This window comes from Denticeps clupeoides, chromosome 2, assembly GCF_900700375.1.
Source record: "Denticeps clupeoides chromosome 2, fDenClu1.1, whole genome shotgun sequence".
Classification (NCBI taxonomy): domain Eukaryota; kingdom Metazoa; phylum Chordata; class Actinopteri; order Clupeiformes; family Denticipitidae; genus Denticeps; species Denticeps clupeoides.
The window spans coordinates 34,243,763-34,258,947 of NC_041708.1; the positions used below are offsets into that span (position 1 = coordinate 34,243,763).

General features: G+C 44.1%; 1 protein-coding gene across 5 annotated transcripts in view; it reads left to right on the forward strand.

The window, feature by feature from the left end:
* ctnnd2a (catenin (cadherin-associated protein), delta 2a) overlaps positions 1-15,185 on the forward strand; it is a 243,488-nt gene that overhangs the window by 123,925 nt on the left and 104,378 nt on the right. For 4 of the 5 annotated variants that reach the window (XM_028963713.1, XM_028963707.1, XM_028963740.1 and 1 more), the window contains one exon: positions 4,679-4,985. In XM_028963713.1, the coding sequence (XP_028819546.1) occupies positions 4,679-4,985 (307 nt within the window). The remainder of the gene's footprint in view (positions 1-4,678; positions 4,986-15,185) is intronic. The other variant, XM_028963722.1, reaches the window with a different exon arrangement.

The window sequence follows — 15,185 nt, forward strand, 5'->3', positions numbered from 1 at the left end:
TGGACATTGAGTGTCCAGTGTGCTTTTGTACAGACATCGGGATTCTCTCTCTCCCTTTTATCTGTACCATCATAGCATTCGAATATCAGAGTGTGGCAAAGTTTAGCTGGAGCTGCTCGCGCTGCCTTCCTGCAGAATGTCTAATTACAGCTGAACCGAGTGCCTCGTGTTCTCCATTTCATCTCTGGACCTCGCGAGAGCTCTGAACAGGGACCCGGAGAACATCAAACGAGGAGTGTCACAGAGGGAGAGACCATATAATCCACCATCTGAAGAAAAAAAAGGAATGAAGCCTTTTGAGTTTATTTCACTGCGGTTGTGAGGCGCATGTCGCAGAGCCCCGCTTGTGTAACCATATTAAACTAACACCGCTGCGCAACTGGAGGCTGGACTCGAGCCAAAGCTGTTTTCTCTTTTTTTGTTTTCTTTTTGCCGATCTGAAAGGGCTACATCTCCCACAGATCTGAGCCTCAGGTGCATTTTTTCATTCGCAGTGGCAGCTCGGTGCGTATCAAAGCACCGCCAGTTCCCAACTTGTTTGTGAGAACTGAAGAAATGCGTTTTTTTTTTTCTTGCAGGAAAATAGTTGCAGAGCTCATTCCTAGGGCCCGCAAGTCACAAGACCGAGCCAGGGCCTCTCGTTTTGCAGGAAGAGGTGACTCGACAGTGGCTAGCCTGCTTGTTTACGATCGCATTACATGCCGAATCTCGTCCTGCCCTCTACAACGCAAGAGAGAAGAGCAGGAGTCAAGAGGTTTATATCTGAAAGGTCAAGTCATTTGAAAGTGTGCCCCATTTTCCGGGTAAATAGAATATTCAGGCGCCTCAATGTGACAAGATTACACCTGAGAGGGAGCGAAGGGAAGCATGCGGAATGAGGAGTCAGGGAAGAATCTTGCCTTTCATCCCACGTATGTGCAACTTCCTGTCCTCCATTCAAATATCTCTTCTCTGGACAACGGGTTCTGCCTTCTTTGTATGTATTCGTGTGCATGCAGTTTGTGTACAAATAACTGCAGCTCAACATGCACGCGTGTCATGTAGATCTGAGGTGCACTGCTGTTGCATTTGAAATGCTGAGTGTGAGAGTTTGATGATTCTAATGCATCCAGTATTACTTTGTTTAAAGAATATAATGAAATAAATTGCACAATAAAGACATGATTGCTGCTACTGACACGTCTAGCAAAATCCCACAGGGCTCACTGGGGAATGAGAGACAAAAAAGGACCAATTAAGAGTGAGCCAATGAACTTTAAATTTGATGTAATTGCAAATAGGTAGTTATCCAAGAGTGTTCTCGTGACTGGCAGCAGAGGAGACAGCTTGACAAAAATGTATTAAAAAGGGGGTGTTAATCAAAGAATTACACGGTCAAAACAACTTATCAGTGGGTGGTAGTAGCCTACTGGGTAACACACTTGCTTATGAACCAGGAGACCCAGGTTCAAATCCCACTTACTGCCATTGTGTCCCTGAGCAAGACACTTAACCCTAAGTTGCTCCAGGAGGGACTGTCCCTGTCACTACTGATTGTAAGTCGCTCTGGATAAGGGCGTCTGGTAAATGCTGTAAATGTAAATGTATCATGAACAGCTGCAAATTCATGTATGGACATAAACACTAGAAATCGGTCAGCAGAAAAAAAGGCCCTTTAGTCACTCTCTCTCTCTCTCTCTCTCTCTCTCTCTCTATATATATATATATATATATATATATACATACATACATATATACACACACACACACACACACATATATATATATATATATATATATATATATAGACACACACACGCTAGCATTAAAAGCTTTAGTGTCATTTAGAAACCTTGTTTTTCATGGGGAAGAAATGAAATTAGTTTGAACAAAAATCACAAAAAAAAATAAACTGAGTAAAACAAATTATTATTTAAAAAATAAATGACTAAAAAATAAAGATACATTAACTTATGAAGATATTCTATTAATTACCAGTGATTTCCAGCTACCATAGTCAATTAAAACATTAACCCTTTCTAGATAGTATTTTTGATTAATTTGTTATGGTACAAAAGCTTTTTGTAAACATTTTTAACAGATTAATAGATAGATTAATAGTAAAATATAATATGTGCTTTTATGGTGACCAAAATAATAGTAGTAGTATACTGAATTATTGCTTGCATATTGTGCAAAAAAGTTTTAGGTCATATCATAATATAGTTATAAAATGTATTGATATATGAATGCAAATGATTCATATACTGTATTTTATTGATTTATAGATCAAATATATAATATAGGTAAAGGAGTAAATAAGGTAAAGCATTAGGTTAGAAGTCAGAAGAGTTAGAAGTTAGAAAGTAAAAGTAAGTAGTAAAGCAGTAAAGTAAAATGCACAAATGTATTTTAGAAAATTATTAAATGAAACAGACTCTCCTGCCTGGTGTGTGTGTATCCTGACCAATTGCAGTGTGTGTAGTTTGGAGATGAGTTTAAGATGACAGCTTATCAGAGGATCAGGACCTGAAATGAGTGATGTAGGCCCATTAAATGGTTTTATAGTCAGACCAGATGAAGGAGTGGCGAAGTGAGGTGCTCAGAAACAAAGCAACTTGGGGTCACTGAGGTCTGTCACTAATGACTCCTGCGCATTTCTTTAAGATAATGGCAAGCAGTCATTTGTGCACAGATATGCAGGACAGATCATAATAGCAAAATTGTCTTCATTTTCCTGTCTAAATCCAGACACTGTTTAAGTCTAGCATGTCACTTTTGAGGTGGCTGTCTGTGTTGTGCTTGATTTTATGCTAATGACGTAAAATGGGCTTCCACGCAGTCAGAAGTACAATCTCCGGCTTTACTCCGGTCTTACTTTCTCAGCGTACATCATTACTAAGAGAAGATGCTGTTCAGAGTTATATTCAAAGTGTGTGTTTGAGCTGAGAGGTTCATATTGAGGAACCCTCTCATGCGTGAGGTACAGGCAGGTTGGGTCACGTTCAGCACTAGCAGTTAAGATAAGATAATGGAGTCTGAAGGTCACGCTGAAATGTCAGTTGTGGGAGGGCAGAGATGGCATGACTGCGTAAAGGAGCTTTTCCGTAATGATGACGCCCACAGACACTCTCCCTCTGTATAAAAAATAAAGTCTACTTTTGCTACGTAAAAAAACTACTAGTTTTGTACAAGCTGAATTTGAAGATGGATTTCGCTAATTGCACCTTAATGTGATTTACAAACTGAAATAATAAAAAAAAAAAAAAACAACAGCAATGGAGGTCTTGTTTTCCTGTCTAAAATTACCTATGTGATCTACCATGTGATCTAGCATGGAAACCCACTTCAGACATGAGAAACAAATTTCATTTCATGTTACAAAGACTAAGTTTCATGAGAACCTGAGACTTTGTGGTTGTCTGGTTCATAGGCGAGTGTGTTACCCACTAGGCTACTACCACACATCACTCAGAACTGTTCCTTTAAGTCTGTCTCAGTTGGTTTGAGTCACATGCAGATCTGTTCTAAAACAATGCATCTTATTTGCTCAGTAATGTAAAGTTGAGGTTGAATATGCTCTTTAGCGTTCTCTCATCAATGGCCATGACAAGCTAGTGATCTCAGAGTCTATCTGAGCCCAGAGTGAAGTTGCGCTTTCTGGACGACTCATCCATTTCTCTTGCTCTCTGTGCTTTACAGCTTCCCATCTATCTTAACCTCCAGCCTAATTGTCATTAGATGAAACTGAGGGACTGGAGCATGGCGGGATTTTTTGGGAACTTTTTATATGTGTGCCCATTTTGTTGTGCTAAAGGTTCCCAGTATTGATCAGCCCGGCGTTGATTTATTATGTGCCCTAATGTGAGTGTGTGCCTGCGTCCTCACATTTTCACGATAACTGTGCCTGCAATAGATACTCAAGCCTTCACTGCTGTTAATGACCATACTGAGGGTTCAAGTATGATAATGTTTGCTAAATTTACCCCTCTTGTACAGGTTCACTGCCTGAAGCTTTCAACGAACCTGTTTTTTTGAAAGTATGCTATACTGGTCACACATTTGTTTGCTTGTTGTCATGCAGGCTAAAAGAAACCTGTGTCTTTGTACATACTGCGGGTGTATACAAACTTGTCATAAGAAGTGTTTGCATAAAGTCAAGGGAATGGCCATGCATTCATTTTGTGTATTTTGTTGTAAGCAAGACAGCTAGATTTCCTTTTTTATAATAAGATAAATTATCAGTTCAACTTGTAAATTGTTCACAAAGAGAAAAGGAAATGGTTAAGAAATATCTGTATTCAAATTGAAATACTGCAAAAGAGGTGTTAAATACTTTCCTTCATGTATGATTGTTGTCATCCTGTGATTTTCAGTACATTTTTCCTTATTACTAGAGAATTAAAAATTTTACACTTTTTCCATGGGCCATGTCTTCTGGAATGAGAAGGTCTTCAGTGCAACAAATATGATTAAAAACATTTTACCTGCTGCAGAACAGACAATGAACCAATCAAAGGCTCTTTTCTATTTGCTCATTTAAAATTAGATGGTGACGTTTTGGGGGGTGGGCAGTGAACGTTTGCTCTCTGTAACCTGTGCACTGTATTGACTCCATTTTTTTTCTCACTCCTCCTTCTCCCTTTCTTCTCATTGTGTCATGTCTCTTTATTCCTCCTGTGAATGCTCCTCTGCCTAGACCTTGTCAACCAGTTCTGTGATCAGGTTCTGAATTTTTTACTCTGTCCCTACTTTCCCGCCATAGCCCCATCCTCCCCTGGTGTTGACACCGTACCCTTGCAGCGCACAGGCAGCCAGAACGCCACAGGCACCTTCCAGCGCACCAGCTACTCGGCCGCGCCCGCCCCCAACTACACCGACCCCTACCGCACTCTGCAGTACTGCTCGTCGGTGGAGTCGCCCTACAGCAAATCCGGACCCGCCCTGCCACCCGAGGGCTCACTGGCCAGGTCGCCCTCTGTCGACAGCATCCAGAAAGATCCCAGGTGAGAAAGATCCCAGGTTTTATCACGCTGTAGGGGGGGCAAACACTCCTGCTCTGTTTAACGTTATGATTTGCCGGTACTTGGTTTCATCTCCAGAGGGAATTATCCCCCTATAACCCAGGGCCACTTGTGCCCGGATTTGTGAAGAATGAGCCTGATGTGAGTGGCAAAGAGTAATAACACTGTGCAGCCGTTCCAAATTGTTTACAATACCCCCCTGACTTCTCTGTAAAGTATTATTCAGTATCTTTTATGTCAGCGTGAAAGGATATTGACTGGGGACTGTTCTTCGCTAGGATTCATTGTTGCACCTGTTCGCCCTTAGGTTTGGTTTGTGAGATGATTCAAGTGGCTGCCTGGCACATTTTGATTTGGTACACAGAACGTAGAACAGCGAATGATCCACTTGTCATTTTACATGCAATTGCAGTCCGCAGCAATCCATACTCTGTCTCCGCAGATCAATATTTGCAACCAAACTAGCCTTGGGCTAATTACAAGTACTCTGCCCCTGACACCTGCTGGCGAATTAATCTGATTTGATTGTCCTTGTTAGGAATTAAAAAGCGATGATCGCGGTGGTTCACGCTGATTGCATGAGCCCGTCTTGCCTGGATTTTGTAAAAATGAAGATAAGTCGATTTCTTTTTCCTTCATCAAGCAAAGATTTTGCACTAATATGGTGAAGCAGGTCAGTACTTAGTGCACCTTGCCTCGACACAGTCTGTAAACCTGCAAAATTACAATGATTACAACATTTTTTTTTTTAAATAAGGGGATGACATCTGTCAGTGTATTATAGTAAATGATGGACTCAAATGCTGTATTAATTACATACATTTATTTATGATACATCAGTTAATATAGTGACTGACAGGGACATGTCAGTATCATAGAACATGAAGCTTTGTATACAGTTCAAGGTTGAAGACACTGAGACTGTCAAGGTCTGGCTGATCTGCTCACTACGACCGTTCCGTGTCTCCCCTGCACTTTCTGCATTGTCCCCTGGGGATGGCCAAATATGGATGTTCCTGTTCTTATGGACATCTGCATTCACAGTTGTTAAACGTCTATCATTTTAATAAGACAGTTTATTGGCTTAATGGTGATTTGTTACATTTGAAGGCTTGGGATTCAATGAAAGTCATTGATTGCGTCACAAGATGCATCAGTGTACGTTTAGTAGTCATTGACAGTTTAGAGATGATGCATTGATAATAGAGTTTTATCATGGGTTACAGGAAATTGTAATCCACCAACCAATCCACCAAGTTGCAGGGTTACAGGTTTTTTTCTTGGTTAATGCATTTTTCTAAGTCAACCCCTTTATATGCTGTCATTCAGCTGCAATTAGATTTGCACTGTATACTGTTTACTGTTTAGTTTCTCTCTTCTTGGAAACAGCAGGGAACACAATGAGCTAAAATTGAAGGAATTGTAGTGACATGCAATGGTTTGCAAAAGTTTGGACACCCTTGATTAATTAAATGTTACTGTTAAGAAAGCAGAATTTGCATAAAGTTACTGTGTGTTATTATTAGTGCAGCGTGAATAGGGAAAAGTACATTGTGCAAATGTTTTGGCAGACAAGACAGTTCTCTTGAGTACTATTGCCAAGGTTCCAGACCTTAATTAGCTTAATGAGCTGTAACTTAATGTGCTATGGTTTGCCCAAACCTTTACATAAGCTAACAATTTGAGACTAAACTGCATGCATACCACATTGTGAATTGATTACTTGAATTTTTGAATAAATGTGTTGTTCTTAATTCATAAATTGATGTTCAATTATTTTATTAGTGGAGTCATTTTAATTAAGGCATTAACCAGCATTATTACATACTTTGAGTGTGCTTGAAAATAAACTGTGTATAATGCCCTCGCCATTTAGAAATTAGGATGTCCGGTGTTTGCAGGATGGCTCATTTTAGTAATGAGAGAATGACAAAACTCACACCTGAAACTTGTTCTCATCACTTATTATTCAGACAATATTTGTACTGAAAGTGAATCTATGGCCTCTGAATTGATGCATAATGTGTTTAGTTATTAACATTTTGGTTGCGTTATTGCCCATGCCAGTGACATGGCTATTCAAAAAGCCACTGAACATCAGTTATAATTTCTACTTATTACCTCTCCCCCTCCTCACCTCCAATAATGTAATAATCAAATCATGACAGCCACCATCCATATTCACAGTGCTGACAGTACATTACCCCCTGAATCAATAATGGGCTATCATAGAGCCTGGTGTTCATCAGCGGCAGAGTAAACAAACAGCCACGGTGCCTGGAGATGATCGGCTGGCGCTAATGCAGCACGAGCTGACTGATGACATCAGCCTGAGCAGGTGGAGCGGCGGGTGCGAGAGAGGGTGATCCACCCATTGCTGTCGGAGTGGGTCATGATGGGAGCTGTTTGGGTGGTAATGGGAGCGGGAGAGCAGAGTAGCCAGCAGAACGTATGGTAGGCAGAGACTAATGTACAACTGACACTTGTGTCCAAATATGAGACAATTCCAGTTCAAAATTGGACTCCTGGTGGAAAAGATTACTTCTGCAGCTTTCATATGTGTTTGTGTTTGTGTGTGTGTGTGTGTGTGTGTGCGCATATATATTATTGAGATAGAGAGAGAGAGAGAGAGAGAGAGTGTGTTTGTGACTATATATATATTTTTATATACACAAATATAGTTTGTGACTGCATTTAAGGGTGTAACGAATTAGCTCAAGAGGAAATATCTAGAATTAATTATAACTGGTTATAATTAATAATAGACATTTAGACTAGATTTGGGGATAAGCTGTAGCAGAATTAATGTTACAATTACTTGATCTGTCCGTTCACGGAGCAGATAAATTAATTATCCATCAATTCTGGGAACGATCATCCCCCCTTTTGGCCAGGAAAGGTAGCTTTCCTGACTCTGCGTGCTAGCAGTAACTTAGCATGTAGCTTAAAAGGTCAACGTTCAGTGACTCAGCTGTGAGCAGCACACAGAAACAAACGATTGTGAATTTAAAGATTTTAATAAACACGGCTATAGCTAACATACAACAATTAGACAAACATATACATACAGGGTAAAGGAAAGTGATGAAAAGAGAATGGCAGTATTACACATCAATTAACCACAGCCTAATGAGAATCGTCAGAGAATTCTTAAGTTCACCTTAAAAAGGGGTTTACACGTGCATCTAAATAGTTACTTGCATTGGTCCTTGTTTCATGTAAGGGAGTCCTGATGCGGTAGGGTCACGATCCTCGATCCTTAGGTCTGGCGCTGGAAGTTCTTCTTGAAGGTAAATTTTGCCAAAAGAGTCAAAGTGTTGAAAGAGGTGTCTCGGAAGGAAGAAGAGAAAATCTGCGCATTCGTGCCTGTGTGACGCTCCTTTTTGAATGTTTTCTGGCACGCCCATCATGTGGCCTGAATAGCCAATCACAAGTGTGACATTTTGGCGGGAGAAGTTCCCTTTGTCCGGGTTTACGACTGACCGGAATGTTTATGGCTGGTCCAGAGAGAGACTGTGGTTTGTTGCAGTTACAATTTCTACCTTATAGAAATTGTATGATGTATTTTGTGATCACATGGTATGCATCACTGTTCCAGTAGTAACGAGAAGTTCCTTCTGACACCAAGAAAGGGACCTTTAGGAGGTAGGAAAGTAGAGATACACTTATACACTTAATTATAGGTAATTAAAGTTTACCTAATGTACAATAGAAAGTTGTAACTAGTATAATTCATACAAGGGAACGTACACACAACGCGTGCATATACGGGATCCACTTATAATCACATATTCCTAGCACAAGATACAGACAATATGTTTTAAGTGTGTGCGTGATTGTGTATTGCGACGGTGGAGCCAGGCAGGAGGTCTTTGGAATGCTTTGAAGCTTGGAGCCCCGATGAGCAGTTTGCAGACCCCGTCTGTTTTGCATCGTCTTGGTGACAGTGGGGGCAGACGGGACAATCAGGCTGAGGGTCCAGGTTGTAATTTGTATGTAAATGTCAAAGGTTAAAAGGTTCTTTGAAGATCAACCATCTATGATCCTACGCAGACGCTACATTTGTGACAGTGGGGGAAGACGGGACGATCAGAGTGAGGGTCCAGGGTTGTAATTGGTATGTAAATGTCACAGGTTAAAAGGTTCTTTGAAGATCAACCATCTGTGATCCTACGCAGACGCTACAAATCCCCCCTTGTGGCTGAAAAGTGTTCAACTAGAAACCTTATCAGACACATTGGATCATGAAGGTGGGATGACAGATGGATCCTGTAAGTCAGATGGCAGGTGGACCAGCAAGCCTTTGGGTCTTCCACCCGGGTGTTCCCTTGGTCAAGTTCAGCACTGCCTCTGCCTGGGGTACTCTCCTACGGCGGTTTTTCTTGAAAGGTCCGGGGAAATGCAGCCGTGCACCGGTTCATGGACCTTTGCACCAAATTTACTCTGTTAAACAGGACGGAGGCAAGGCCGAGAGTTAGGGTGCAACTGATCGCTGTGGCGAGGCAAAGAGCTGTGTCGGCCGCAGTCCAGGATCGGGCAACAGGAAAGTTGGTCTGGACAGGTTGCCTAGACAATGCTTGGAGGGCTGTGTCGATTGGGGTGATATCAATTATCTGAGACCCCCCCTTCCTCAATGCTCTGTTCCAATTCGGGCTCCAGGGTGAGACTGTGATCCTTGAAAAAAAAGATGGAAGTTCCACCTCGGACTGGTACTCATCGCTCGGAAGGTGGTACAACGCCCGGTATACTTGTGGGTTACGGTCGTTGGTGATGAGAAGTCCATGTTGGTCCCTCAGTGCAATGCCGGATGCTGGACCTGGGGATGTGATCTCAGGTTGTGGTTGTCCTCTGGTTAGCTGGAGGCATAGCAAGGACAGCCACAGCAGCACCCCCCTTTGTCTTTCCCTGCCAGAAGCCACATGTCTCTTGATCTGGTTACGATGGAACCATTTGGACGCTGGTTCTTTCTGTCCACGGCTTTGCTTGATCTTGTCGCCCACGTCCAGTTCTTGGTGTGATGCCTTCCAGTTGTAATATGCTTTCTGGCCGTCTGCACTCTTTTGGAGTCGTTGTTGGGCAAAAGCAAATACGGTTCTCAAATGCCGGTGCGGTTCCTCAAGGTACTGGTGAGTGGTGTAGTTGGTGTCTCCTGGCTGGTATAGCAGGTGTACTTGTATTCCCAGAAGTTTCCAGGTTTGCTGTATAATCTCAGCTGTGAAGTTGGTGCCCTTGTCTGAGTTGACTCTCAGTGGCAGCCCGAACTTTGTGAACTGGAATACGACTGTGAGGAAATACTTGTAGCCTCTAGTTGACCTAGGCAGGGGTCCAACCCAGTCACTTTGGAGGTCTGACCAAGGAGATGTGACTCCTCTGCGCTGCAGTGAGGCTCTGTGGTTTGTTTTTGTTGGTTGGAATTGGTAACAAGGAAAGAATTCTTTCACATACTCTGCCAAATCTTGCTGCATGCTGGGCCGGTATGCCGCTTGTTCTAGTGTCTCATACGTGGTACTTGTGCCGTGGTGTCTCGCGCTTGGTGTGTCGTGAGCATATATTAGCATGACCCCCCTTAGGCACTGTGGCACCACAAGCCTTGGCGCAGTGACGTCATCAGGGCAGTACCCAAGAATATTGTGCGTCACACACCGCATAGGTTTCACGTTGAGTAGTGCTTTGAGGGTTGGCGTATTGGCCATTTGTGCAGCTGTGATAGGGCGGTTGGAGGGGTCAGAGAGGTGGTGAGGGATAGTGTGTATAGCTGGGTCAGAGGCCTGCATGTCAGCAATGTCCATGGTGGTGATTTGAGGAGCCAGCGTAAGCGGCTGTGAGGTGGTCATTGAAGTGGGCTGAGTCTGTTTGCTGCGGGTTATGGCAGCCACATTAAGGGTGGGTGGGTGGGCAGGTGGATACCATAACTCGCCGTGTAGTGCACCTGCTGTAGCTAGCTGGAAAGTGCATAGTGATGACCTTGAACCTTGCTCTTGGGTCGGTGTGTTCCCGCAGTTGTTGGCGAGGCCTTCTGTGGCCTTTGTGACCTGGCGGTCTGTCTGGCGTGATCTTGGTGACTGAGGAGGCAGAGGTTCTCGCACTTGAGCCCAAATTTTTAGATGTTTGAAGTCCAATAGGGGCTCAAAGCGGTCTAGCAGGTCTTTTCCAATAAGGAGCGGGTATGTGTCAAATGGAGAGATGTACACAGGGTGTACTAAGGTCATAGGGCCGATGGTTAGGTGAATGGGAGCTAGTTGTTCTAGTTGTACATCATTTTGGCTGTATGATTGTACGTTCAGCACACAGTTCTTATATTCGAGAGTTCGATTCTGTCCCTTGGCAGCAATCTGAAGTCTGTCGAAAAGCTGGGCTGACATCAGAGTCAGGTCTGCTCCCGTGTCCACCAGGGCCTCTAGCCTTACCTCATTCTCCAAAGTGGTGGTCAGGTACAGTTTCTTGGCTACCCCCCTTTCAATTAGGTTCCCCAACAGTCTTGGTATTGGGGCTTGTGTGGTAATCGGTAAGCAGTCAGGACCAGTCTCCCGTGACTCTTCCGGCAGACAGACCACCAAGACAGCACTCTCAGGTACATCAAGGTCCTGGCTTGAGGTGTGATGCTGGGAGTTGGCTGGTTCTGATGGTTCCATAGTAATCTGCTGTGGTTGCGTGATATCACTTGGTGGTGGGACCTCTCGTTCTGTGGTCAGCAGAGGATTATGTTTGAGTTGGTTAGGAGGATTATGTTGAGGGGACTTTGATTGGGTGATAGGGTCAGACTGCACGCTTAGTCATGCCTGATCTGACTCATCCTTTTTGCCCCCCCTCTGGTGCCTTTCCTGGAGGAGTTCCTTCAAAACTCTCATGATCTCTGCTGCTTCAGATGTGGCTTCCCAGTTTGGTCCTGCTGGTGATTTAAATCTGGACTGATCCAGAGAGTGTTGAGAAGGGTTCGGCTGCTGCCAATCTGATCTTGACGCTTGTGTTGCTGAAAATTGGCTCCTTCTGGGTCGTCTCTTTCCTTCCCATGTGGCTTCATCCCTTGGGTTGGAGGGTGGTTGTGACCTGTCCCAGGATCTTCCGGAATGACCAGTTTGGTGTTTGTGTCGGGCCCCGTCATGTCCACGCTGCCCCCTGTTGGCTGGAAAGGTTCGTGACCATCTGTTGTCATGGTGGCTTTGCTCGGCGCCCTCTAGAGTGAGTTCTGCACTCTGAGTGGAGACAGGATAGATGGTGTGGGTTTTCGCTGTCTTTTCCGAAACAGCTCTTTGTTTGGCGAAGGCCTTGTGGGCCAAGTCTCTCAGCTGTTGGGTGGACATCGTCCGTGGGCATGCCAGAACCCCCAGATAGTGACTTACTGTGGGGTGCAGGTTCCGGAGGAACAGGGATCTGAAATTGAAATCGTCCTCCATTCCTGGCTCGTTGCGTGCTCCGAAGTAGGCCTGTCGGAGTCTGTTGTAGTAGGCTTGCGTGGTTTCCTGTCTGCCCTGTTTAAGGTCCATGGCAGTGATCAGTCCATGCTCTGACTCTGGGTCAGAGAACTCCCTGATTAGCGCTTGCTGCAGTTGCTGATGATCCATTTTGACGCTCTCTGGCTGTCGGTCCAGGAAACTGCGCACCTCACGGCTAGCAGTGATTCTGAGCAGATAAAGCCTGTCGCGTGTGGTAACGTTAGCAACAGTTTGCAAGTGGAAGTCCACATCATCGAGGTATGAGTGGACATCATGGCCTCCTGCAGGGTTGGGAGTGAAAATAGGAATGTTCCTCGCCAGCTTATCCAGTTCTTTGGTTGACACGCCATGACTGGAATGTAGTCTTTGAGAGGGTTCCCACCCCCTTGCTGCTGGCGGGGGGTTTGGGATGCTGGCAGGTGATGTCCTGAGCACTGGGCTCTCCTCCCTTTTGCTGCTGGTTAGGGGAAACTCTGCGGGGTGCATCTCTCTTCTAGGGTCATCGTGCAGTCTATATGAGTGCTTGAGCTCTCTGCGAACTGTGTCAAGTTCATCTTTCAAATAGTCTCTTTGTTGGGACAGAGTACTGACCTCGGCCCGGGCAGTTTGCAGGTGGCCCTCACAGGCCCTTGCCCAGGCTTCTCTTTCTTTAAGTTCAGTCTCTGCTCTCATCAGGAGGGTCTTAGCCTCGTTGAGATTTTCCCTCAGCTCTTCTCTGGCGTCCTTTTCCTGCTCTTCCCGGTGTGCTGTGTCCACGCGGAGATCAGTCAAGGCGTTCTGGAGTCTCTCCAATTCCTCCTGTAGCTCTGGGTGCTGTTTGTGTGCTGTCCTGTCCTGAGTCTCCAGTTGCTCCAGTTGTCTTCGAACGAGCGTCAGATTCCTCTGTGCTCTCTCATCCTGAAGCTTTAGTGCTGCAGTCCGCCGTTCCTGGTGGTGGATTGTTGCTTCACTCAGCTTTGCCTGGCCGAGGAGGTTGTGAGCCAGTGACGCGGTGATCTTGGCCAGCTCCTTGTGGCTGTAGTCCTGCGTCGGATCGCGGGCCATCAAGATGCTCAGGTTGTCGTCAATCTGCTCTTGGCTCAGGTTCTGCAGGTCCCCGGTGGGTTCAGGAAGAAGATTGCTAGTCAGGGCGTTCAGCCAGACTTCTAGACGATCCCAGTGGGCCTCAGGGCTCGATGATCGAGACATGTTGGCTTGCTTAAAAAGGGGTGAGAGAGAGAGAGAAAAGGGGGGGGGACAGCACAAAACAAAACCAATGCAAGTCCTACCAGTGTTAGCGACTGTGCCTATAGTACTTAGATTTGACCGCGTGACAGTCTTAAGACTTTGACAGCTTGGGTCGTCAATCTATTACTCAGCCTTCCCTGATGATTCTCAAAGGTTTGGTAAACAAACAGAAACCAGGTGAAGACAAACAAACAAATACGCCAAACACAGAGGAGAGGTATAGGATTGAGGGGGAGCACTACCTATGAGTAAACACACAGGTGTAGAATATAGAAATGGATTCTAAATTTAAATTCGAACACTGTTTAGACTAAATTTAAATAAATCTAAACAGGAGAGAGAGAGGCTTGACTCAGTAATAACAAGAATCAAGTTAAGAGGCAAAGAGTCAGAATAAGCCTTTCAGGTAAACTGGCAGGCTTGGGCCAACCAACTAAGAAAACCCACCTACTGAGACTGGCCACAAGGTGGCGTGGGTGAGCCCCAAGGGTTAGAACAGAGGGGGTGGAGTTGGAATTTAGGAGTGTTAGACAGGGTGTGGCAGGATTCCTTCGCTGCCTTTCACACACTAACAATTAAAAACAGGAATTCTTCGCTGCTTTAAAACAAATGCAATTTAGCTGCACCAAAAGGGGTGTGTGGCAGGATTTCTTCGCTGCCTCTTACACACTAAAAATTAAAAACGGGATTTCTTCGCCGTTTTTACACAAATGCAGTTAGTTGCACAGCAATGTGTGGGCAGGATTTCTTCGCCGCCTCTTACACACTAACAATTAAATACAGGGTTCCTTAGCTGTTTCTACACATATGCATTTAGGGCTCTCATTTACGAATAAGGCCTATAAAAAGATGACAAGAGGAACGTCGCTCAAATCAATCTTTATCGCGATGAAGGAAGATTTCTTCGTTCCAACAGGCGATCTGATAATATTAAAATGTACAGCAAAGAGATTTCTTCGTCTTTACAGCACAATTTTAATATTATGAACTAATGGCTGTGTACTTTAACAGACAATGGCTGTTGAAATACACATATGGAGGTGGTCTTGAACCAACCAATCACGAGAGTGAGTCTTGCCTCACTTTAAGCTTGCATAAAAACACAAAAAGATTGTTACTGAGTTTGCTCACAAAATAAGTTTGAACGTGCCCGCATTCTCCACCATTAAATGTAACGAATTAGCTCAAGAGGAAATATCTAGAATTAATTATAACTGGTTATAATTAATAATAGACATTTAGACTAGATTTGGGGATAAGCTGTAGCAGAATTAATGTTACAATTACTTGATCTGTCCGTTCACGGAGCAGATAAATTAATTATCCATCAATTCTGGGAACGATCATCCCCCCTTTTGGCCAGGAAAGGTAGCTTTCCTGACTCTGCGTGCTAGCAGTAACTTAGCATGTAGCTTAAAAGGTCAACGTTCAGTGACTCAGCTGTGAGCAGCACACAGAAACAAACGATTGTGAATTTAAAGATTTTAATAAACACGGCTATAGCTAACATACAACAATTAGA